The following is a 27,414-nucleotide window of genomic DNA, read 5'->3' on the forward strand; positions in this document are numbered from 1 at the left end:
CTGCATCGGCAGGCAGACTTTCAACCACTGCGCCACCAGGGAAGCCCTCAGTTTTATTTTATTATGTATAAATACTCCCTTTCCCAAATATTCACATAATCTGCTATTCATATTTTGTATGAATTAATAAACTCACATTGATATTAAAATACAGAATTCTCATTCAACATTAACATGTTTTTGAATTATACATGATGTATATCATTATCTTAACATACTGCAAAAAATACAGAAGAATGTGCACAAAACTACTGCATCTTTTTTTAAAAGGCCAGCTGAGTGAGTAATTAATTACAAATTATTGGTGAAAGGTCTTACTTAAATTTTTTTTTATTTTGTACACTATTACGCTTAAAATTTAATCAGGATTATTTTGATCTTGAATATTAACATCATAAGCCAGGGCCTGAAAATGACTAAGTCACAATGACAATAACTTTAACTTACCAAACTAGTGAAACATTCCTTACAAGATAAATACAGATACACTGTATTTCATATACTAAGAATATTAAAATTTAAGTGAGTTCTGCCTTTATATTTTAAATGTACCATATATTTCTTTATCAAGAGAAAAAGGCGTTTGAAAAAAATCAGTCAATTGATATACTTTAAGCATAAAGATGATTGAACTATGTTCCATGAAGGTTCCATGAAGGTAAAGACTGTGTATATTTTATTACATTTTTTGTATATAGTGTAGCCCAACATCTAGCAAATAGCTAGTAAATGGTAAGCATTCACAAAGATTTTTGAGAAAATAAATAAATGACATAATAAAACTGATTTATTATGTAAAGAAGAAGAACATCTTTATTATTTCTATATTATAGAAATACCTGGTTGGCACCTAGTACATGCCTGTACTCTTAGTCAAATTAGTGTACTAATGATACATCCAGCACCAGCACTGAGAGAGAAAAGACAAATACTGAAAATATTTGGATGCTCATATGAAAGGAAAAGATTAAACTGGTTCCTCAGATAAGTAAACAAAATAACCCTCAACACACACACACACCAGAATAGAGCACGTATTTCTTTAGAATTACCACTGTTGAGTGCTAAATGATGAATGGGTGAGCTAATGATATCATACTAAAAATAAAGTTTAAAATATCCAAAAAGCAAATATAAAGGTTATAGAGAGGATGAATATGAAAGAATAAAATACTGGGTTGGCCAAATCCCGAACGAACTTTTTGGCCAATCCATTACCTATTTTCATATATTTTATACTGAGTGAACAGAAAAAACCCTAAAAATATAAAACGATATCTTAAGATTTAAAGATATAATGGATATAAAACTGCCATTTTTTTCTACTTTTTAAAACTGCAATTACAGTGTAAATTAGTCTAAAAACATCTGGAATATATCCATAAATAAGAACAAGAAAAACAGTTTCTCATATACCAATAATCACAGGTAACTACCTTTGACAATTTGGTGTGTAACCATCCAGGCTATTTTCCATTCACATGTAAACATGTACATAGATAAGATCATACTACACATGCAGTTTTTAAAACAGCTTTGTTCACTTAACAAATATGTAAACTACATTTCATGTTAATAAATAGGCAACCATACCATCCTTTGTGATGGTTACTTATAATTTCACTGCATGGATATATCATTATTCTATTAACCACTCCTCTACAGTCGAGCACTTAGATTGTTATCAAATCTTTGCCATTATACTATATTAATTAGCCCCTGTTGCTCATTTATGTTTAAAACACAGCCTAAATCTACAGCCGATTAGCACTCAACTGCTTTTGAATATGTGATCTCAGAAAGGTAAAGAACATGTGTAATCATCAACTTTGTTTCATTAAAGGTATGTAATATTACTGGGGCTTCCCTGGTGGCGCAGTGGTTGAGAATCTGCCTGCTAATGCAGGGGACACGGGTTCGAGCCCTGGTCTGGGAAGATCCCACATGCCACGGAGTGGCTGGGCCCGTGAGCCACAACTACTGAGCCTGCGCGTCTGGAGCCTGTGCCCCGCAACGGGAGGGGCCGCGATAGTGAAAGGCCCGCGCACCGCGATGAAGAGCGGTCCCCGCACCGCGATGAAGAGTGGCCCCCGCTTGCCGCAACTGGAGAAAGCCCTCGCACGAACCGAAGACCCAACACAGCCAAAAATAAATAAATAAATAAATAAAGTAGCTATAAAAAAACGCAGCTTTCTAAAAAAAAAAAAAAAAAAAAAAAAAAAAAAAAAAAAAAAAGAGAGAGAGGGAGAAGCTAGTGAAATGCCCCCTTAGCCTCTCTTGAAAAAAAAAAAAAAAAAAAAAAAAAAAAAAAGGTATGTAATATTACTGATAGCTATTTTGTCAATACTTATTTTTACTGCCTGTAAGACTCACACACCCAGGAAAACTACACTATAAAACTAGATATAATGTTCAACATGGTTAATATAGTGAACACTGCTGTATGTTACATATGAAAGTTGTTGAGAGAGTAAATCCTGAGAGTTCTCACCACAAGGAAAAAAATTTTTTTTCTTTTATTTTGTATCTATATGAAATTATGTATGGTCACTACATTTATTGTGTAATCACTTCATGATGTGTGTACGTCAAATCATTATGCTGTATACCTTAAACTTACATAGTGCTGTATGTCAAATTATGTCTCAATAAAACCGGAAGAAAAAAAATAATTTTTAAAATTAAAAAAAAAAGCTAGTTTCCATCTTGAACTTTATATGCTCATAGGAAACTACGGGAAGAAAATGCTCTAACACTGAATCATCTCTTTCATGAAAATCAGTCTCTAGGAGGATTATCCAATTATGAAAAATAAATATTTTAATGAAAATGAGAGGTGGTTATTCAAAAGAAAACAGCATGCTTAATTATAATAATGCTGCTAGGTACAGTTAATGACCCTATACACTAAGGAAGGTCGAACTTTAATGACCTGGACCACACCAAGGTCACAATTGGTAGCAGAACAGTGATCAACATATAAAAGCCACCGAACACATGAATGGAATTACAGTACATAACACATCAAACATTTTGGCCTGGTGCTTCCTTCCTCTAATCCTACTGGCAGGAAATGCTCTACATATCCTTTAAGGTGACCATACACATTTAAAAGTAGTCCCTTGTTAAAAAAGCTCTTGGATACTGCAATTTTCTCCAAAGAGAAGAGCAACTTCTGCTCAGCACTGTTGCACTACATTTCTACTTGCAGCACAGAAATGGAGCTCCACTGATGAGGTACTGTAACTGCATAATGTAATTTCTTCTCTGAAGGGTTAAAAGCATAGAAAATAAACCTGTAAAAATAGGTTTTCACATTTTATATGATATAATATCAGGCAAGTTGACTCATAAATGTTACAGATTTGACTATTTTATTATAGATATATGTAAATAAAGTTAAATATTATATAAGTAAACGTGTTTTGACTTATATCACCTTATAAGTTAGATTTTCACCAGAATACATTTATGACACTAAGAATAAATTTTAAAGGAATATCTTTTTAATATGCCTACACTTAATTGGAAAATGTACAAATGATTCAGTTACACTATTCAAAATGAAGACTATGAAGTTGGAAAAAATTAGTGACCAACTCAGACTGAAGGATAACTTTCCCAGGAGGATATCTGTTGTGGTATGATCTAGGATAGAAAAAAAGCATTTGATTTTATTGTTTTATTCTACATCATGAATATGTTTACAGCATAACGTAATGCTGTTTACCAGAATGACAGGATATTAGTAATTACTGTATATTTCATTAATATCCATTCCGTCACCAAACTGAACCAATGACATTGTAATTCTGTAACTATGCATATTATTCTTTTCCCTAGTTTTTGGATAGCTCTTAAAGTTTAGTGGGACTATACCTCAGTTTTATCAGGTGTTATTTAAAATCACCTGGAAATACTGAGGTTGTGCTTCACTGAACATGAGCTTCGTGACTTCTATTCAGAACTTAACTGGAAATGCCAAAGACATGCTGTCCACAGTGTGTTTGATAAGCTGACATGGGACAGGGATTCTTTTCACTGTTGTGTCAGTTTATCAAACCCATACCTGGACGACAGTCAATTCAGTTAGAGAACAACAGAGTCCTGGAATACAAATAATTACTTCCTTTTGAAAAGCAATATACTATATAATGTACAAATGCCACAGACATATGCATATGACAATTTGCACTAAATAACTGTGGTAATAAATAAAACTCATAGCAATTGGTTCAAAAGCTCAATTATAACCAGAGTTATTAAGGTATATCCTTCATCAGAACTTGATGAATAGAGATGTTTATTAATAAAAAATTTAATATTCATTCATGGCACCTTTATTTTTTCCTTATACTCATTAGTGATTTACATGGAAAATATCATAGTGGATGAATATACAATTTGATATTAAGGTATGACTAACTGAAGTTAAAAATTGCTTTTTAATTTTGATCAAAATCATTAATATCTTGAATTGTATGATTTGACATTGACTTGACTATGTCAAGTAGACTTATAGATGATAAATTATGTTGAGAAAAAAGTTGTCACAACTTAAAAATTCATTTTAACATTTATTTATGTCAAAACTAATCTATGGCTATAGAGGTAAGAATAGTGGTTATCTTTGGAGCTCAGGGTACTGGATAGGGTGGGAATGAGGAAAGTTTCTGGGGTGTTGGGTGGTTGTAACATGGCTACATATATATATATATATATATAAAAGTTCATCGTGCTTTATACAAATAATTAATGCACTTTCCTGAATGTTAGTTATAACTCAATAAAAAATAGATATGAAAAAAAAAGTTCAGACCAGTAAAAAATTAGCTTTGTGCTGATTTATTTTTTATCTATTTTTGCAATCACATTTGTATTTTTCATTACCTTTGTCAATGTGGAATGATTTTCAGGAAAGTTTTTGTTCACAGATCAATGCTAGAAACGACGGGCAAGAAAAGTATTTCAGATTGAGGAAATACCTTTCTTCAGAACAGAGGATGCACAGATTCCAAACAGCCAATAAGTATTTCTACTATATAAAACAGTTAGAATTATAGTTTATTTCAGGGCAGTGACCTAGTGGACACATAATAAAATAATAAGTAAAGATAAGTATATTTATTAATAGCTATTGTTTAAATTGGTACTTTAGAAAATAATAATTTCCTTTATCTCCTATAAAAATTACAAGGATTTTAGGGCTTCCCTGGTGGCGCAGTGGTTGAGAATCTGCCTGCCAGTGCAGGGGACACGGGTTCGAGCCCTGGTCTGGGAAGATCCCACATGCCGCGGAGCAGCTGGGCCCGTGAGCCACAATTACTGAGCCTGTGCGTCTGGGGGCTGTGCTCCGCAACAAGAGAGACCGCGATAGTGAGAGTCCCGCGCACTGCAATGAAGAGTGGCCCCCGCTTGCCACAACTAGAGAAAGCCCTCGCACAGAAACGAAGACCCAACACAGCCATAAAAATAAATAAAAATAAATAAATTTTAAAAAAAATTACAAGGATTTTGGTGTAGTAGCATCTCATTAGTGGTTAGCAAGTGCTCTTACACAATGTGTAGAGGTACTTTATTATTAGTCTTACATATTAAATGAATGCATAGATGCTTGCTTCCTACCTTGCTTTCTAATTAGCGTCTATATTTGTGGAGGGGATAAGAAGGGCTTGGCTGAAAACAGCCACTAATTAACAAGAGTAAAATGGGTCTTCCTCAAATTGCAGTTACAAAGCGGACACTGCAACTCACATTTACAAGTTTCTTAAACTCAAAGCTGGTCAAAGATTTTTTTATCAATCAATCATCTATCTCTCCTGTTTAATCCTTTTAGAACGTTGAGCATGGTACATTATATGAATAACTATAAGAATAAACATGCAGGCTACTCTTTATTTACAAGATTCAATCTTTGTTATTAATGAGGAAAAAATGTAATTCTTACTTTACATCAGACACTTAGTAGCACAATGTTTTACTTTTTTTTAAAGAGCTGTCTTGTATGTCAGTGGTTCTGGTGAACAGTCATCATATTCCAGAAACTCTGAAGATGTATCTGGAAGGTACACAATGCTTTCTCTCAGGTGAATTTAAGCCCAGAAGTGTTTAGGTAATAATTTCACATGATGTTAGTGCCTCATTGAGAACACACAATCAGGAATGCATATAATAAGATATTACATATCCAGCATACTTTACATAGCCAGAATGTATCTAAAATAAGTATAAGATAGATTTTCCAAGTTCAGGATAAAAAATTGTTAGGATGTAAATCCAAACAAATTCTATTATTCTGTAGCTTTTTTCCAACAAGAATTTCTAGAGGAAAGCATCAAAAATATCAATAAAAGAGTTAATACATTTAATATAACATTCTAAAATTTATGACAGTAGAACTTATAGTCATTTTCAACACCAATATTGAGGTAGATTTTGGCGGCAAATAGAAACACATTCATAGAAACCTACATCCTGCTACAGGAAGCCACAAAAGACGCAGTTACTTTGGTGAAGGCCAAACATAAATCTAAAGCCTTCACACTAGATCAACTGAAGAACACAACAGGGACTAAAAGTCTGCCAACAGTATTTTCAAACAAAGCTTTTAGGCAAGTTACTCTAAATACCTACTATCCCAATCTCTTTGATTTGCTAAAAGGGAGTTATTTGAAACCAACACTACGCATTACAGGATTAGGGACATAACGTCACTAGATATGAAACATGCCTTGCCAAAAACCAACACAATGGTTATTTTGAGAACATTTATATAGAAAGAAAATTAGGAAGAAATTAATGGTTGGGAGGGAGAGGGTGTAGTTTTGTAGAGATTTGTAGAATTTAATCTTTACAATGTATCTGGGAACTACAACTCAGTGTTAAAGCACATGATAAGCTAGGTTTTATGAGAAACTGTAAAGACACATAGAGGAACAATACCATATCTTGAGCTGCACATTCATCAGGAATAAAGAAAGGTCATATTACTATTTCCAGAAAAGAATAATTTTCCTGTTTTGAAATAAAAATAATTTTTCAAAGCATACTGCACAACTGTTAATGATGTTAAGCTCATCTAAAGGATGTTAGTCTCATCTATGAATTTCTGTAGGTCATATGCTTCAATTGTCAATTGTTTGGGCCTACGTAAATTGTTGAAGTACACATGTAAAATAAAATTTAAATATTAAGTTAATCTCAACCATGAATTTCCTGGTCACATCAATTTAATGTTAGTTCATACTGGGAATATTAACCCTTTGAGAAGTCAGGACAACCATAAGAAGGTTAAAAATTACAAAATGATATTGTTAATGTTTTAATGTATGAAAGAATTGTGTTGCCATCTTGGATTGCATCAAGGTCTATTTATTTAAAACCTTTAACGAGGTACTTGATTCTTGATTTTTAGTAAACTATGATTTAAAAAAATCTTAGCACAGTGATTATACATCAAAGTCAATAAAAAATTAAAAGACATTTTATAGTAGTAAAAAAAAAATTCTGCTTAGTTTAACAAGCTTCCAGTAAAGCTTCCATTTAGGAAACGTGCATTTTTTTGTGTTGAACATTTATGCTTCTGAAATATTACTCATGAAGTTAATTTTTATAATGAAAGTTAAAATTTCCCATCAACTAGATAAGAACAAAGCATGATTTTCCATTCTTCCTGTGTTGATGGTGTCACATCAGGTTCACAGTGAGAAACTGAGAGGAACCACTGTTGCAAAAGTTGCCCATAAAAAAGCAATAAAGAGACAGAAAACAAATTGTGTATATACTGCTGGAAGAACTCTACTAATGCAAGTCTTCTAAGAGTAAAAATGAATCAGCTCCCCTAACTTTTATATTTCTTTAAAGGTAAAATTCCATGAATTAAACTCCTACAGATAGGGTACACCTGTCAGAAGCCTCATTTATAAAAGATGTCTAAAAAGTTTGCCAAAGTTAACATGGAATTTTCATATAATGCTTGTGGACAATTTTTAAGAGAATGAAATTCTCTATGGAGAAAAGCTGAAACCCAATACTAGATTCAAATCTATTAAGTACTGAAAGCACTAAAAAGGATTAGCAAATGTCTACAAAAAAGAAATGGCTAAAAATTCAACAACTGACAAAGTTTTTAAAGAGCTATGGGATAAATTAGTCACAGATAAAATCCCATAAGGGACATCAGAAGACCCACAAATATTTAAGGCATGAACCAAAAGCTATAGGCAGAAGTTCACAAACATCCAATTAAAAGAAGGATATAGTTTCCTCAAGTAAAAGATGAAAGTTAAGAAACTTTGTAATTAAAAATACTACAAAAGCAAAAAGTTCTGTTTTTAACATTTTAAAATTCTTTTAACAAACATAATATTTTGGAAAGAAGTATAAACTAAATTTTATTGTTACAATCACTAGTTTATTTTTTAAATCTTTTAGTATAGGTATTAAAAGACTGTGAATTTTTAGACCATGTGAAAGAGCAATGATATAGGGAGACAACATGTAATCTTAAATGGCTTCCAAATTTGTGCATCTAATTCTGTAAGCCCTATTTTCAAATACGTAGCTTAAATACAGTATTTCTCAATTGCATAGGATTAGAGAGAAAAAGCCCAAGTTAGTAGAAACCTTCATAACATACATATTCAACTTGATATAATTTTGGTGTAGAAAAATACATGTGAACAGATAGTACGTAGTTGTTTTTAAAAAATAAAATCAGTATTTTCTTCAACACAATTTAGAGAAAAATGATATGTAAGAATACTCTGGGAAGAAGAGAGAATTATAACAAAGAAAAGAGAATTTTAACATCTCTTTTTCTTTCATAACTCTGAGATAGAACTAGAGTAATAACTAAATTATACTGAGGTAAAAAGAGAAAGATGTCTCTTATGAAATAAAAATCATAAAAGTATATTGAGTTCATTAATCAGCAAACCTATGTTAATATTTATATCTGGTCATGACCCACTTCAGACCTTATAACAGATGTGAGAAAAAGCTTGATGATGATCAAAATCATTAGCTAGGTATGCAAATGGGGAGCTATTTTCTGTAGATCTAATGCAGTATTAAGTACAACCTAATGAAAATTCTTTTAATTTTCAAGTATCCTCAAGGACTGAAGACCTCAAACACTAGGGTTATAAGAGTTTTTACCATAAATTATGGCTATAATATCTATAATATTAAGTCCATCTTAGCTTAGAATATTTTCCAGAACCTAAGGAAAATGCATTAAAAATGTACTAAACTTGGTACCTAATAGTTTTTTTCAGTTTACTGTTAACAAGAAAGTTGTTAGAAAAAAACTATAGCATCTAAACAGTAATAAAATTTAATGGAGTATGAATGTGAAATTTCAAAAAAATTAAGTTTCAAACTCATACTGGTTAACTAGAGTTAGTTAAATTAAAGCCAGTCTGTCTTAAATTCAGTTACAGGCAGCATGTAGTGGTAAAGAGCATGGGCAATGGGAATTGGTTCTGTTCCTTATTTTATGTGTGACCCATGAGAAATTATTTAATGTCTACAGATTCAGTTTTTTGTCTTTAAAATACAGATAATCCTAATACCTGACTCTTAAAGTTATTGCGATTCATAGGCATTGCATTGAAAGCATCAAGCAGAATCCCTGACACAAAGAAAACACACAATAGATGTTAGCTATTACTGCTGCTACCACTACTACTTCTGCTGCTGCTACTATTATATTACAATTATAGAAATGTAGGTCAGACACTAGTATAGAAGGCCAAAGAAATGAGACATTACTTCTAAGTGAACTGATTATGAAACGTTTTAAAAAGAGAGCATGAGTTAAGTGACACATTAAAAGACAGATGTGATTCTTAAAAAAAATTTAACTAACAATGCTGAACACCAAAGGAAAAGAGTTTTAAAGAATCCATAACTGCACCAATGTAAAGATTTTATAACAAAAACTCTTTGAAAGGCTAAGCTGGAAGAAAGCTTTATTTCAAGAAAGTTGAAAATTCATACATAAACAAGGGCCATAGAAAAGGACTTACTAAGCATTACTGGGGTAAATAAAATACTTAACTTGAACAAGTGTCTTATGTAAGAAAACAATTAGTGGTAAGATTTGAAATCCAGCTTGAGGTCAGATCATGGAGGAAGATGCACGTTGGGTTATAAGACAGGGATTCTACCATGTTAAAAATTGAGCACTATGACAGATGTTAAACAGAGCTGCCATCATCAAATATGTGGTATGTTAAAGCCAAAAAAGCCTACAACATTTTAATTCATACAGCAGTGTTGAACTGTGAATCACTTGGCCTTTGCAATTCAAATGGTAACAGACAACACTTGAGCTATAATAATTTCAGTTTCCTATTGTTACTGATCTATTTGTTCCCACCCTAGTAGCTATTTCACTGAAGGAAACTCCTTTCACATTTTCTCAGGTATAATAACGTTCTGAAGTCTTGGTCACAATAATATGTTCTACAAAAGTTAAGTTTTCACGAAGCTTTTTAATAATGGAGAATATTCTGTTGGTTAGAGATAAAAAAGTAGTCTTTAAAGAGTCTTCTGATCTATGCCGTCTTAAACAGTTAGTTCAAAAACAGGCAAATATTTCTGAATATGATGACACTGAAGGATGTCCACAACATATTACTGAGTTTAAAACAAATCCAAGTTGCAGAGCAATATGTCGAGCACAATCCCATTATTTAAGACAGAGACAGTCACACACACAACACACATACATACACACACACACACAAGTGGTCTAAAAGAGTGTCAACCTAACTATTAACAATGGCAATAAAGTAAGGGAGCAATCAGCACTCAGAGTAAGCCTTGGAATTCCATTTTCTATGCACACACACTTTGATTATTTATTCTTTTTAAATAAACACTATATTACACTTTTATTTAAAAAATTTTAATAATACTGGTTTATTAATAGATTAAAATAAAGGTAGATTTGATATTTAAAAAGTCATTCTACCAATTGACTTGTAAATTATTTTTTATTCGTATTTTAACTTTTCATATTTTAATTTGATAACAAGATGACTGAATAATGATAAACTAAACTGTAAACAATTTTTTTTAAAACTTGGAATACAAAAAAATTTTTTTAAAGGTACTGAAAATGTACTGAAAAAGTGATATATTTTACTTATATAGCCTCATGAATAATTAACGTTAACATTTCTATTCCCTTGGCTACTTTTAAAAAGAAAAAAATTTGAACAGAATTAAAGAACACTTTTCTCTATTCCTTCCTGTGAAAACTACAAAACTAGATGGAACTTCTGGAATCATTCTTTCCTCGCATAATAATTTTCAAAAGATGCAGGACAGAATGCTATAAGGACACTTAAAATAAAAATGGGACCATGGGGCTTCCCTGGTGGCGCAGTGGTTGGGAGTCTGCCTGCTAATGCAGGGGACACGGGTTCAAGCCCTGGTTTGGGAGGATCCCACATGCCGCGGAGCAACTAGGCCCGTGAGCCACAGCTACTGAGCCTGCGCGTCTGGTGCCTGTGCTCCGCAACAAGAGAGGCCGCGATAGTGAGAGGCCCGCGCACTGCGATGAAGAGTGGCCCCCGCTCGCCGTAACTAGAGAAAGCCCTAGCACAGAAACGAAGACCCAACATAGCAATCAATCAATCAATCAATAAAAATAAATAAATCTTTAAAAAAAAAAAAATGGGACCATGAAAAAAAGTTTAGGGCACAAGTTCATAACTTCTGATTTTGCTTATTTCATCAATCTAGGCATTGTGGGAGGTGTTATAGACAAAGTAAAATTATTAAATTATTAATGTTATCAAATCTAGCAGAGCTTCACAATGTAATTTCACTGACTCAAATGATGTGGTTGAGGTTTTAAGTTCCATGGAGGGAGGTACCATGAGTTCTAGTCAAAAATATCTATCGTTGGCATCAAATACATTGTCGGCACTCAATAAATATCTGTTAAATAACTGAAATAATTAATCAATGTATATTTAATAAATAAATGAATTAAGGTAATGAATGAATTAATGCATGCAGACATGTAATGGAATGGCATAAATGGCTCAAAGATACCTACTGTCCTAATGACTGATATAGGGCTATTTATTCTATTTCTCATATGGAAAGCTATTTTTGAAAAATTATTTAAAACAAAAACCAAGTCAACTACTTACAGATAGAATTCAGGATCACAGTCAAAGAAATTTTTAGAAAAGGCTTAGGAAGAGAAATAATATAAATCCAATGTAATTTTTCTTATAGCAGTTATCCTATAAAATGGTTAAGATCCTGACTGAGACCTATTTCCATTTTTTAATAAACAATCGTAAACACTATAATTAATGAGCTGCAGATAATGTACCAGAATTTGTAGAACATAAAGTTTCTAAACAATATATAATCCATTTATATAAGAAAAGAATAAGCAAATTTATTAAATTCTTAATATGTTTAAGTTACAAACACATTTAAACATTTTAATTATACTTCTTTATAATCCCTATATTATTGTAATTTCCTTAAATCAGTCTAGCATAGGTAACTTTTTAAAAAGTCTGCCTTTATAATCGTTTATCCTTAACTGTTTTTCCTGCTTCTCTTTTAGCTTGAGACAAGAACCTGAATCATCTCTCAGGAAAAGAGGTTTTGCAAGATAAAGGAAAAATCTTAATATTAGGCCAGACTGTCTGTGCTTCAGAACTTCGGTATAAGTCAGGGAAATGGTTGAACACATCATAGAATAGGAACAACTCAGATTGAGCTGAAAGTCAACTGGGAGATTGTCTTGTCCAGGAACAAGCAGATGTAAGATAGTTAGATCAGTAGGCAAGCAGGAAGCAGGTAAAGAGCATAGATAGTTAAGAAAGGAGCTCATGACTATATACAGCTGGGCATGAACACTGAATAAATATGTTATATATGTTCTGTTGTTCTCTAGTGGATCAGATGTTTTTTTAGAAGAAGAATAAAGTATGAATTCATATAAGGTGTTAGTAACTTAATAAAAGTTTTATTATTTTACATTTCCTGAGTCAAAGATTCTAAAAGTAACAACTATCAACTGAAAGTTTGTAAAAATTATGAAGTTAAAAAAACACTCCACTGAGTGATTTTGTTATGGAGTGGGTGGGAAAGCATGGGAGTGAAGGATACTCACTTTTTGTGGTAGAGCCTTTCATAATGCTTGAGTTTTTAGCATTAAAATTATTAACATTTATTAAAAATGTATTTTTGGGGCTTCCCTGGTGGCGCAGTGGTTGAGAATCTGCCTGCCAATGCAGGGGACACGGGTTCGAGCCCTGGTCTGGGAAGATCCCACATGCCGCGGAGCAACTAGGCCCGTGAGCCACAACTACTGAGCCTGCGCGTCTGGAGCCTGTGCTCCGCAACAAGAGAGGCCGCGACAGTGAGAGGCCCACGCACCGCGATGAAGAGTGGCCCCCACTTGCCGCAATTAGAGAAAGCCCTTGCACAGAAACGAAGACCCAACACAGCCATAAATAAATAAATAAATAAATAAAATTCTTTAAAAAAAAAATGTATTTTTAAAAAAATCCTCTTTGTTCAAAACTTGTAAACCATTGATCTAATTATGCTACACAAGGTGTGGTCCTTGAAGCAGAACATCGGTATGATCCAGTATCAGTGTCATACCCAATCACTCTTGGTAGAAATGTGGAATTTCAGGCCTCATTCCATACCTCCCAAGTCAAAACCTGCATTTTAAAAAGATCTCCAGGTGATCTATATGCACATTAAATTTAAGAAGCACTAGTCTAATTCAACATAAATCATAACCCTCTCTAAGCCTTCCATGTAGTTGATCAGCCTTTGCTACATCAGCAATGGGTAGCTCAGTACCTCCTGAGACAGTCAACATTTTCAAAAATAAACTCCTGAACTCCGCCTGCCCATCCCCCAAACTAAATCCTCCCACAGTCTTTCCTTCCCTCGGTTAATGTCATCCTTCTAGTTGCTTATGCCACACAACTGAATTATCCTTATCTCCTTCGTCTCAAACCCCATGTGCAATCCATCTGCAAATTCTCTTGGCTCTACCTCTAAAACATCTCCAAAATCTGACCACTTCTCACCACCTCCACAGCCACAACCGTGGGCCAAACCACCATCATCTCCTGCCAAGATTATTGCAGTAGTCACAAGCCCTTGCCCTTCCCTGCCTACAGTCTATTCTTCACATATTGGCCTGAATTATGTGTTCAAATATAAATTGAATCATGCCACTTCTCTGCTCAAACCCTCTTAGAGTTTCTCATTTGATGAAGAAATCAACCCCTTAATAATCAAAAAAACTTCATATCACACATTCAGTTGACACAAATAATAGAAATAATCCTTAACCTTTAGAGATCAATATCAAACTCCCATTGGCTCTTTTGAACTGTGACTTCCTTTGTTTTTAAATATATATTTCACCCCTTTTCTATCTTTGTCTATCTTTAGTCCCTGCTGGTGAGCCCTTCACTTCCTTCTGTAGATAGATATTTAGTAAACAACAGAAGCAGTATTTCAAAACTGGGCATGTGTAAATTATTTTCCCCACAACTACATCTCACTCAAAATAACAGCCAAAGTCCTCACAATGGTCTATGAGGTTCCTCCATAGTGTCTCTCACCTCACAGCCTACTACTTTCCCTGGGCACACACTGTTTCAGCTGCCGTTGGCTTCTTGGGCACACTCCTGCTTCAGGATCCTGTGCTCTCTTGGTGAGATGTCCTCTGATTAGGGCCATGCTGTCCACCTCTAGCTTCCCATTTCCTATCTTCCTCCCTGCTGTACTGCCTCCACAGCATTTCTTATAGTCTAATAGACCAGATTCTTTCTTTCTTTATTTATAAATAACTGTCTCTCTCCTCCATTAAATTTAAGACCAGGGATTTTTCTTTGTCTTGTTCACTGATCTATACTCAATATCTAGAATAGTGCCTGATGCACAGTAGGCTCCCAATAAACATTTGTCAAATAATGACTAATGAACAAATAGTCCCATTTATGATTAGACTTTTATAATCTGAAAGACGTTTATTTCACTGAGCTGCAATTAATGTCATTATAATATCCACAAATTTAATGGTCCTAGGTCTATTCTTAGCTTCAGAAGGAATGACACATGATAAGCCAAGTATTTGAAGAATGGCCGCACATCAACTAGGAGTTTTCTCATCTTCAAATTTAAGGTGTTCAGTTATTTTGGTCTTCCTGTTTTCCTTCAAAGGTAATATGTCTTTTTTTTTTTTTTTAACTGGCTGCATTTAAGATTTTTCTCAAACTTCAGGAAAGACAAAAGCATCTCATCTCTCCTGAGATCTGTCTTAGGCCTTGAAACCTGTGTTGGGGGATGCAGATCCTGTTGCATTTTCTCTGTCTTTGCTCAACATCCTGCCTCAGCCCGTCAGGGAGGAGTCTCTTTATCTTCTTTGATTTTCAATCATTTGAACATGTACCTAGGTATAGTTTTCTTTGCACTTATCTTGCTTGTATTGAGGATAGGCTTCTTGAGTCTGCTAGTTAATGACTCTTGATAAATTTAGAAAAGTCTCAAGGTCTATCTCTTTAATTACTCATTTTATTCCATTCAATCTTTCTTCTACTTCTTGTACTCTCATTACACGTTAGACCATTTGACAGTGCCCCACATGTTTTCCATTTGTTCTCTTTCTTGCTCCTTTTTCCTTTTCTAATCTTTTTCTTCCCTCTCTGTGCTTCAGTTTAGATAATTTCTCTGAAGCTATCTCTAAGTTCACTAATCCTATCTTTTGCTTTGTCCATCTGCAGTTATAGCTATCCAATGAGTCCTTAATTTCAGATACTGTATTATTCAGTTTTAGGATCTAATTTAAAGAGAGCTCATTCCTGTGAAATCTTCAATTTTTTCAACATTTTTCTTTACAGTATTAATAACAATTATTTCAAACTCCTCTCTACTAATTTCAAATCTCAGTCATCTGTGGGCCTTTTCTGCTAGCTAAATTTTCTCCTGATAATGGGTCAAATCTTCCTGCTTTTTGGATATCTTTTTTCTTTTTTATCATGTATCAGACACCATGTATAAAAAGGCTACAGAAACAGAAGTCACTGTTATTTTCTCCCAGAGAAGGCACATCTATTCTCACCAGGCAGCACGGATAAGGGGTGGATCATTTCCATCCAGTCGTGAATTGAGCTAGGTTGGGGTTGGCTTGCAACTCTAACTAAACCCAATTCACCTTTGGATTCAAACGTCTCAAGGGTGAGACGTCCTGTGTTTGTTGCACGCCTTTCCCTACAATGTTGTACTGTTCAATAGAAATATAATGCAAACCACAATTGGGAGCCACTTATGTAAATGAAAATTTGCTGGCAGTTACACTGATAAAAGGATTGAAAAAAACAGTGGAAAACAGTTGTAAGAATATATTTAACTCAATATATCTAAAATATGGTCACTGCAATATATAATCGATATAAAGATTATTAATGAGATATTTTCTTCTTAATTCTTCAAAATCTTCAGTATCTTTTATACTTACAGAATATCTCAATTTGGATTACCACATTTCAAAAGCAGAACAGTCACATGTAGTCAGTGTCTACTGTACGGAACAGTGCACCTCTAGCATGGCTTTGTCTTTTAAGGAATGTGAAACTTTGAGAAACTCAATTTCTTCTTGCCAGCTCCCCTTCCACACTTGACACACAGAAAAAAGCACTGCAGAGGACTGACTGTATGTTTGAGGCTTCTCCAGATTCCAATATGTCACTCTAGCCTACATGACTGATAAATGTCCCTTGATTTCTACTTCCCACAACAAAATCTCTCTGCTTATAGCCAGATGAGGCAAATAATTCCAGAGCTGAAAAGAGTACCCAGTGTCAAATGTAAAATAGATAACTAGTGGGAAACAGCCGCATAGCACAGGGAGATCAGCTCGGTGCTTTGTGACCACCTAGAGTGGTGGGATAGGGAGGGTGGGAGGGAGATGCAAGAGGGAGGAGATATGGGGATACATATATACATATAGCTGATTCACTTTGTTATACAGCAGAAACTCACACACCATTGTAAAGCAATTATACTCCAATAAAGGTGTAAAAACAAAAAGAGTACCCAGTGTCCACTTACCTAGAAAGGGTGTTTTTCTCTCTGAAATTTAGTTCCTCTGGACCTTTTTGTGACATCAAGTAATATTTTTTTTCTTAAATCAGTTTTGTTGAGATATAACTGACATCCCATAAAGTTTATCCTTTTGAGGTGTACAATTCAGTGTTTTATTTTGTATACTCTCATTTTACTCATTATATATCATTCATTGTACCTCACTACTATCTGATACTAGAACATTTTTATCACCCCCAAAAGAAATCCTATACCCATTAGCAGTCATTCTTTTTTCCCCTCCTAGTTAACACTATTCTAACTTTCTGTCTCTATGTATTTGTCTGCTCTGGAAATTTCATATAGATAGAATCATATAATATGTGGCTCTTTGTGTTTGGCTTCTTTCACTTTGCATTTTTCCAACATTGATCCATATTATAGCATATACTTCATCCCTTTCTATGGCAGAATAATTTTCTATTTTATGGGCATAACACGCTATGCTTAACCATTCATCAGTTGATAAACCTTTGTGTAGTTTTGACTTTTTGGCTATTATGAATAGTGCTGCTATGAACATTGGTGTGCATGCTTTTGTATGGATATGTGTTTCAATTCTCTTGTGTACATTACTAGGAGTTAAATTCCTGCATCATACGGTAACTCTATGTTTAACCTTATGAGAAATTGCCAGTTTTCCACAGTAGATGCACCATTTTACATTCCCACTAGAAATGTGTGAGGGTTCCAATTTCTCCACATCTGTTGCCTTTTATATTATAACCATGCTAGTGGGTGTCATTTTGACTTGTATTTCCCTAATGACTAATTGGGTTGAACACCTTTACATGCGCTTATTAGCCATTTTTATATCTTCTTTGCATATATTTTCAAATCCTTTGCACATTTTTTAACTGGTTGTCCTTCAATTATTGAGTTGTAAGAGTTTTTTACCTATTCTGGATATAAATCTCTTATCAGATAGGTGATTTGTAAATATTTTCTCCCATTCTGTGGATTGTCACTTTCTTGATAGAGTCCTTTGCAGCACAAAAGTTTATAATATTGATACAGTTCATTTTATCTATTTTTTCTTTTGTCCCCCATGCCTTTGGTGTCATTTCTAAGAAACCATTATCTAATCGGAGGTCACAAAGATTTACTCCTATGCTTCCTTCTATAAGTTTCAGAATTTTAGCTCTTAATTGTACGTCTCTGATCCATTTGACTTAATTTTTGTATATAATGTCAGGTAAGGGTCCAATTTCATGTGGATATCCAGATTTCTGAGTACCATTTGTTGAAAAACTATTCTTTACCACTGAATTGTCTTGGCTCCTTTATTAAAAACCAGTTGATAGTAAATGTGATGGTTTGTTTCTGGACTCTCAATTCTATTATTGATCTGTATGTCTACCTTCATATCAGTACTCCACTAGCTTGATTATTGTTGTTTTGTCATAAATTTTGAAATCTGGAAGTGTGAATCCTCCAACTTTGTTCTTTTCCAAGATTGTTTTGGCTATTCTGGGTCCCTTGAAATTCCATATGAATAATTTTCCATATAGAAACTTTGCCAATTTCTACAAAGCCAGCTGGAATTTTGATGTGGATTATGTTGAATCTGCAGATCATTTTGAGGAGTACTGACATCTAACAATACTAAGTCTTCTGATCTATGTAATTGGGATATAATTCTGTGTATTTAGATCTTCTTTAATTTCTTTCAACAATTTTTGTAGTTTTTACAGTGTAAGTTGTATATTTATTTTGGTAAATTTATTTGTAAGTATTTAATGCTCTTTGATGCTATTATAAATGGAATTGTTTTCTTAATTTCACTTTTAAAGAGTTCATTGCTTATTGTTATTGTGAACTGATATTTGCACAGTCGTTCCTTGGTATCTGTGGGGGAATGGTTCCAGGACCCACCGGGAATACCAAAATCCATAGATACTCAAGTCCCTTAGAGTCAGCCCTCAATATCCATGGTTCTGTACCCACGGATTCAACCAACCATGGGCTGTGTAGTATTTACTATTGAAAAAAATCCACATATAAGTGGACCCATGCAGTTCAAACCTGTGTTGCTCAAGGGTTAACTATATATTGATTTTTTTATCCTGCAACCTTGCTGAACTAGTTTATTGGCCCAAAAGTTTTCCAGAGGCTACCTTAGGATATTCTATATACAAGGTCATGTCATCTGCAAAAAGACACAGTTTTATTTCTTCCTTACCATCTGGGTACCTTTTATTTCATTTTCTTGCCCAACTGCCCTGGTTAGAACCACTAATACAATGCTAAATAGAAGTGGTGAGAGCAGATATCTTGTCTTGCTCCTGATCTTAAGGGGAAAGCACCCAGTCTCTGACTATGAACTATATTAGCTGTGGGTTTTTTATAGATGCCATTTATCACACTGAGGAAGTTAGAAAAAACAAGACAGAAAGAAGAAACACAAAAGGCAGATTAAAAGAAAGAGGAAGTAAAAACATATGGAAAGGGAGCAGGAGAATGAAATTACTAAATCACATAATCAGGGGGAGGGACTAAACGATAGAAATATGAATTTAAAAATAACTGAAGAGAATTCTAAAGAAATAGATTCTGAAATGCTCTGCCATTAGATAAGTATATGCTTTTGGAAAAACACATAAAAATTCTGTGTGCCTCAGTTTTGTCAATTAGAAAAAGAAAGTAAGGGCATTTATTCTGTAAACATAAAATAGCTATTATGTACTTTTTGTGTACATATTTATATGTATTTTGTGTGAGGCAGGATGTAAGGCACTGAAGATCTAAAGAGATAATGTACATTTTTAGACTTTATTTTTTGGCATTATATTTCTATATTCTATAAAATAAGTCAAACTATTAAAATAGTGAAATGGAATGAAAAGAGATACAGGGAAAGAAGGTAGAAAGTAAAGAAAGAAAAAATATGAAAAGGGAAAAGGTAAACAATGAAGAAAGATACAGAAAGGGAAGGAAAAATAAGGTCTGAAAAAATATAGAGAAGTGAATAAGAAGAGAGACTGAGGGAAAAAAAGTTCAAGAAGGACAAAGGGGAGGAAGCAATGAAAGGGGCATAGGAGAGCCACATCTCCACAAATGACTGCTGAAGAGCCAGAAAGGGGAAAGGGTAGAGGAGGAGAGGAAGTATCTTAGTGGTTCACTTTATTGATGGTGATAGGGTCTTTTAATATGAAACATATTTCTTTCACCAAAAGGAAATTAGGAAACTCTTTGAGGACTACTTAGCTCTGAAGTGGAAAAGAAAAGATAAATATATCTAAAAGAATTTCCAAATGTTAGAAAATTAAATTGTTTTCACCCAGAAAGGATTCTGCTGTAATCCTTTCTCTAGATACTGAGGAAGTCAAAATATGAGTTGTGATTTTGGCTCTGTCATTACTTGACTAGAGACAATTATCCTTTTGACTCCTCAGTTTCCTAATCTATAAAATAAGGAAGTTGGATTAGATGATTCCTAAGGCCTACGTCAGTTTTGACATCCTTAAATTTTACATAAGTTAGCAAAATAAAAACTTATTTAAGGGATGAATACTATAAGCTACCAGAAAAAGTAATACAAGAAAGAAAGCAAGATATACAATTCAAAGGCAAAAAATGTCAACACAAATAACAGAAAATATTGAGAAAACAAAATACCTAGGTCCACTTAAAGTAAAAATAGCTGTCATCCTCTAGGTGGTAAATGCATTACAAAAATCAGAATCTTTCTTAGCAGTAACATTTATTGGAGAACAGTAGAAATTTATTTCTGATAAGAGTGAGAGACTACAACATCTGAAAAACAGACCAGCAGGAAAAATAAGACACTTGTTCATCTGTATTTCTGTGACTTTTCTCACTTGGCATTATTTGCAACTGTACTTTTATGTCTGGCAGCAGTGCCAACTTCAGTACGAATGATATATTATTTTTATCATGTTGATTACATGTGTTCACCAGTTTAGTTGTCCATATATGCTTGGTGTGGTTTGCAAATAGTCAGTGACAAAATCCAGAGCATGGCATTTTCACAGAAAGTGTTTACTGTGAAATTTCTCCTTAGAAGTTTGCTTTTCTTTACAGCTTTGATCCATATGACACGCACAGTCCTACGTTTCAAATAATGGCTTATAGTTAAGTTAAGAAAATGCTTCATTTTGATACAATATGACTATATTAGGATGTGGTAGTTCTAGAGAGGACCTAATTTTCTCATGTAATTAGAAATTTGGTCAAATTTAAAGTCTGCTAAAATTTTCCAAACTGCGCTTCTTCAGTTTTATGGTGACTTGGTACTTACATTCTGTTATTCATCAACACTTCACAGAAATACTTGATTTGTCTGAATGAATTTAAAAACCCACAACTGAAGAAAATCAGAAAAACCTGGTTTTAAATATCAAAAGATCCCGAATGAAAAGTATTTCTACAGGCCACACTGAGCAAGTTTTATTGATCAGTGTACTTCTTTGCAGTATGAAATTGTTGCAAGATTGAACATAAGAAAATAAACTTACTGGTAAATATCTTTCCTGAGGACAGATCTGCCAAGGGGATTGTCAGCCTGGGGAGCCATAGCAACAGAGCCAATCTTCAGAACCATGGTGTCTTCTTTTGCTGCCTGATTAACTGTAAAAGAAATAGATTCATGAGGTATACAGTAGATCTGTATGCAACTTCAGCTTTAAGGAAAAATTTTTGAATAATGGGATAGACAAATTAAGATAAGACCATAAATGAGGACAAGGAAAATTTTGTTTAAAATAGAAATAGTTAATGCTTTTCTTAACTATTTCCTTTATATCCCAATAAGTAGTTCTCTGTATAGACAATTAAAATGGCAATGAAAAAAAACTCCACTCAACATGAAAACATGTGATATTAATTATATATAAGTAATATTGAAGCAGTATGTTTATCTAATTTCATGATCTGATACTACTACATCTTTCTCCCAAGTGATTTTCAGCCCTGGGGTTTCAACACTGCATTGTTGTTTACAAATATATTGAAGGATATCAGAAAGGCAGTAACAAATTCTCAAAGTTACTTGAATTTACACAATTAGTAATAATTAAATACAACACACACACACACACACACACACACACATACAAACACACAATAGCACTTTAGGCTGTAACATGTCAGCTTAATGGCTGCAATGGTGAAGAAAATAATGGCTGCAATGATAAAGAAAGAAAAACCCCAGTAACTGATTAATACGTAAGGACACTTCAACTTTCTATTCTAGGTACTTTTTAATTTTAATAATTTCTATAGTGGAATACTTGAGAAATAGTAATTTCACACTTGCGTAAAACTTCTACTTCCTAATGGAATCTAAAGCTAAGTATTCTCAGAAAACAATAAAAGGTAAAAAGGTATATTAATTCTGATTCTTTTCTCTATACTGAATAAAAAAATTTTATCACATGTTCTCATGATATAAAGCTCAACAATTTTTCCATAAGTCACTGGCTAATTTAATGTCTTTTTCTAAAAATTATTTGGAATGAAAAGGTGTTCTTGATGGCCCCATTAATTTATATTAAATTTTACTCCCTCTTCCCCCACAGATGAGTCTACTGTAGTAGCTGTTTAAAATTGTTAACAATATACAACCTTTTGGGTTGTGAAGAAAACATATACTAAAATTCATAATTTCTCTCAAAGAACAATCATCTGCCACAAATGGAACAGAAAAGGACTGCCTGCAAGACCTCAGGAATATCCTGAACAGAACATGCCTACAAAGGCATACAATCCATATTTCCCAAACTGTGGTGGCCAAAGAATGCAAAAGCTAAGAGATTATTTCCAGCTGCTTCAGCAGAACACTCAGTATGGTCTGACTTAGATTAGTCTAAAAAAGAAAGTCAGAATTAAGAAAATCAAGAAAAGTAAGAAGAAAGATATTCAGCAAGGAAAAGAAAGAACCAGAATAAGATGTACATAAAGGGAGAGCCAAAATGGCAGGGGAAGGGGAAGGACAGCAAAAGGGGAAGAAAGAGACAAGCTATCATAATCAATATTAGCATGTGGATGCTACAATAAAGATGGTATTTTTAAATGTCCATAGCAAAAAAGATCAAATAGAAAACTACTTCTCATGCAGTTGTACTATTTTCAAATGACTAGAGGTCTGGCTTGATTATAGGTCCTTATACTATGAACACTGTTTACATTTCATATATCTTGCATTTTATGCCATGCTTATCAAATAGTTCCATGTGGATAAAAACCTCTGATTAAGCAGAAGGCCTCAATTAAATCAATAAATAGTAAGCCTGGAGAATAGAGCATACCACAAAAGTGCAATTAGTGTACTTGCTAACTGTTCTTCTAGGCTCCAGATACTACCGACCATATGAAAGTCTGAAATGTAATAGAAACACTGCAGTAAATGAAGTACATATGGAAGAAAAATGACGTACTTAGTGTTACATACAAAGCCAGATCCAAGAACAGAATTCTGTTTCTGTTAGAGCCAAAACTATTCTCACTATATTAAACTGACTATGAAGTTATAATAATAATGATAAAAAGCACTTAATGCAGATCATCCACAAACTAAATTAAAGCAATCAATTTTATTATAGAAAGTATTCAGCTTATCAAAATGTACCTTTGAGAGATACAAAAATATAATAAAAATAGATATTTATGCAAGAAAGTGCCTTGAATCATTTCTTTAGTTACTTTATAGTTGGAAAAAAAACAAGCTTCCCTTTTTTTTTTTTTTAATTTTGGTATTCTTTTTTTTTTCTTTAATAAAAACATAAAAACATTTGAAGTTTGCAAATTTCACACAAATACAAGCAAACAGTACCATTAACAGAAACAGCTGAAGATTAGGGGAAAGATGATGATTCCATATAGGTTAATACGTATTTCGTATAAACAGCTGAACTGTGGTGGGAGTGGTAGTAACTGTAAGCAGTGGTTGAAGGTGTACGCGGGCAAGACTTCTGGGTCCTTGCTCTGGCAAGGATCAGACAAGAGATGTGGTCCACCTCGTCAGAGCTCGCAGCTAAGACTGCAGTCAAAGGCAAGACTCCTGAGCCAACATCATGGAAAACAACACCACAGATCTTTTCTATTTCTGTCCATCCAGAACTGGAGGGAATAACTCTCCCTGACAAAGCCTATTCATGCTATCTATGAGATGGCCTAATAATTAACTCTGGGCCTTCCAACCTAATATGAATGTTGGTAGGTAATGCAATATCTTACTGGTGAATTAGTCTTTATGAATTTATCTATCCCCACCTTTAACTATATATATATATTTTATATATATATATATATTTTTAATAGAACTTTATTGGAATATAATTGCTTCAAAATACCATGTTAGTTTCTGTTGCACAACAAAGCGAATCAGCCATATGCATACACATGTCCCCATATCCCCTCCCTCTTGAGCCTCCCTCCCATCCTCCCTATCCCACCCCTCTAGGTCATCCCAAAGCACAAAGCTGATCTCCCTGTGCTTTGCTGCTGCTTCCCACCAGCCAACTATTTTACATTCGGTAGTGTATATATGTTGAAGCTACTCTCACTTCGCCCCAGCTTCACCCTCCCACCCCGTGTCATCAAGTCCATTCTCTATACGTCTACCTCTTTATTCCTATCCTGCAACTAGGTTCATCACCACCACCTTTTTTTAGATTATATATATATGTGGTAGCATACAGTATTTGTTTTTCTCTTTCTGATTTACTTCACTCTGTATGACAGACTCTAGGTCTATCCACCTCACTACAAGTAACTCAATTTCATTTCTTTTTATGGTTAATATTCCATTGTATATATGTGCCACATCTTCTTTATCAATTCATCTGTCGATGGACATTTAGGTTGCTTCCATGTCCTGGTTATTGTAAATAGTGCTGCAATGAACGTTGGGGTGCATGTCTCTTTTTGAATTATGGTTTTCTCAGGGTATATGCCTAGTGGGATTGCTGGGTCATATGGTAGCTCTAATTTTAGTTTTTTAAGGAACCTCTATACTGTTTTCCATAGTGGTTGTATCAATTTACATTCCCACCAACAGTGCAAGAGGGTTCCCTTTCCTCCAAACCCTCTCCAGCATTTGTTGTTTGTTGATTTTTTGATGATGGCCATTCTGCCCAGTGTGACCAACTACTCACTGTAGTTTGGATTTGTGTTTCTCTAATGATTAGTGATGTTGAGCATCCTTTCATGTGTTTGTTGGCTATCTGTATATCTTCTTTGGAAAAATGTCTATTTAGAGCTTCTGCCCATTTTTGGATTGGGTTTTTTGTTTTATTGATATTGAGCAGCCTGAGCTGCTTGTATATTTTGGAGATTAATCCTTTGTCAGTTGCTTCCTTTGCAAACATTTTCTCCCATTGTGAAGGTTGTCTTTTGGTCTTGTTTATGGTTTCCTTTGCTGTGCAAAAGCTTTTCAGTTTCATTAGGTGCCATTTGTTTATTTTTATTTCCATTTCTCTTGGAGGTGGGTCAAAAAAGGATCTTGCTGTGATTTATGTCATAAAGTGTTCTGCCTATGTTTTCCTCTAAGAGTTTTATAGTGTCTGGTCTTACATTTAGGTCTTTAATCCATTTTGAGTTTATTTTTGTGTTTGGTGTTATGGAGTGTTCTAATTTCATCTTTTATATGTAGCTGTCCAGTTTTCCCAGCACCGCTTATCGAAGAGGCTGTCTTTTCTCCATTGTATGTTCTTGCCTCCTTTGTTGTAAATTAGGTGTCCATATGTGCGTGGGTTTATCTCTGGGCATTCTATCCTGTACCATTGATCTATATTTCTGTTTTTGTACCAGTACCATACTGTCTTGATTACTGTAGCTTTGTGGTATAGTTTGAAGTTGGGGAGCATGATTCCTCCAACTCCATTTTTCTTTCTCAAGATTGCTTTGGCGGACTTGAGGACATGGGGAGGGGGAAGGGTAAGCTGGGACAAAGTGAGAAAGTGGCATGGACATATATACACTACCAAATGTAAAATCGATAGGTAGTGGGAAGCAGCCACATAGCACAGGAAGATCAGCTTGGTGCTTTGTGACCACCTAGAGGGGTGCGATAGGGAGGATGGGAGGGACGGAGACGCAAGAGGGAAGAGATATGGGGATATATGTATATGTATAGCTGATTCACTTTGTTATAAAGCAGAAACTAACACACCATTGTAAAGCAATTATACTCCAATGAAGATGTTAAAAAAAAAAAAGATTGCTTTGGCTATTCGGGGTCTTTTGTGTTTCCATACGAATTGTAAGATTTTTTGTTCTAATTCTGTGAAGAATGCCACTGGTAGTTTGATAGGGATTGCACTGAATTTGTAGATTGCTTTGGGGAGTAGAGTCAGTTTCACAATGTTGATTCTTCCAATCCAAGAACATGGTATATTTCTCTGTTTATGTCATCATTGATTTCCTTCATCAGTTTTCTATAGTTTTCTGAGTACAAGTCTTTCACCTCCTTAGACAGGTTTATTCCTAGCTATTTTATTCTTTTTGTTGCAATGGTAAATGGGAGTGTTTCCTTAATTTCTCCTTCTGATTTTTCGTTGTTGGTGTATAGGAATGCCAGAGATTTCTGTGCATTAATTTTGTATCCTGCAACCTTACCAAATGCACTGATTAGTTCTAGTAGTTTTCTGGTGGCAACTTTAGGATTTTCTATGCATAGTATCATGTCTTTGGCAAACAGTGACAGTTTTACTTCTTCTTTTCCAATTTGGATTCCTTTTATTTCTTTTTCTTCTCTGACTGCCGTGGCTAGGACTTCCAAAACTATGTTGAATAAGAGTGGTGAGAATGGACATCCTTGTCTTCTTCCTGATCTTAGTGGAAATGCTTTCAGTTTTTCACCATTGAGTATGATGCTTGCTGTGGGTTTGTCACATACGGCCTTTATTAAGTTGAGGTAGATACCCTCTATGCCCATTTTCTGGAGAGTTTTTATCATAAATGGGTGTTGAATTTTGTCAAAAGCTTTTTCTGCATCTATTGAGATGATCATATGGTTTTTATTCCTTAATCTGTTAATATAGTGTATCACATTGAGTGATTTGCATATATTGAAGAATCCTTGCTTCCCTGGGATAAATCCCACTTGATCATGCTGTATGATCCTTTTAATGTGCTGTTGGATTGTTTGCTAGTATTTTGTTGAGGATTTTTGCATCTACGTTCATCAGTGATATTGGTCTACAATTTTCTTTTTTGTGTGATATCTTTTTCTAGTTTTGGTATCAGGGTAATGGTGGCTTTGTAGAATGAATTTGGGAGTGCTTCTCCCTCTGC

The 27,414-nt window shown here is 34.2% G+C and overlaps 1 protein-coding gene across 10 annotated transcripts in view; it reads right to left on the reverse strand.

Annotated features, from left to right (window-relative positions):
• The window catches only part of VPS13B (vacuolar protein sorting 13 homolog B), a 766,991-nt gene that overhangs the window by 319,041 nt on the left and 420,536 nt on the right, over positions 1–27,414 (reverse strand). For all 10 annotated transcript variants that reach the window (XM_059902238.1, XM_059902239.1, XM_059902241.1 and 7 more), the window contains exon 30: positions 21,636–21,747. In XM_059902238.1, coding sequence (XP_059758221.1) covers positions 21,636–21,747 — 112 coding nt within the window. The remainder of the gene's footprint in view (positions 1–21,635; positions 21,748–27,414) is intronic.

The sequence above is a fragment of the Balaenoptera ricei genome, chromosome 17 (genome assembly GCF_028023285.1).
Source record: "Balaenoptera ricei isolate mBalRic1 chromosome 17, mBalRic1.hap2, whole genome shotgun sequence".
Taxonomy (NCBI): Eukaryota; Metazoa; Chordata; class Mammalia; order Artiodactyla; family Balaenopteridae; genus Balaenoptera; species Balaenoptera ricei.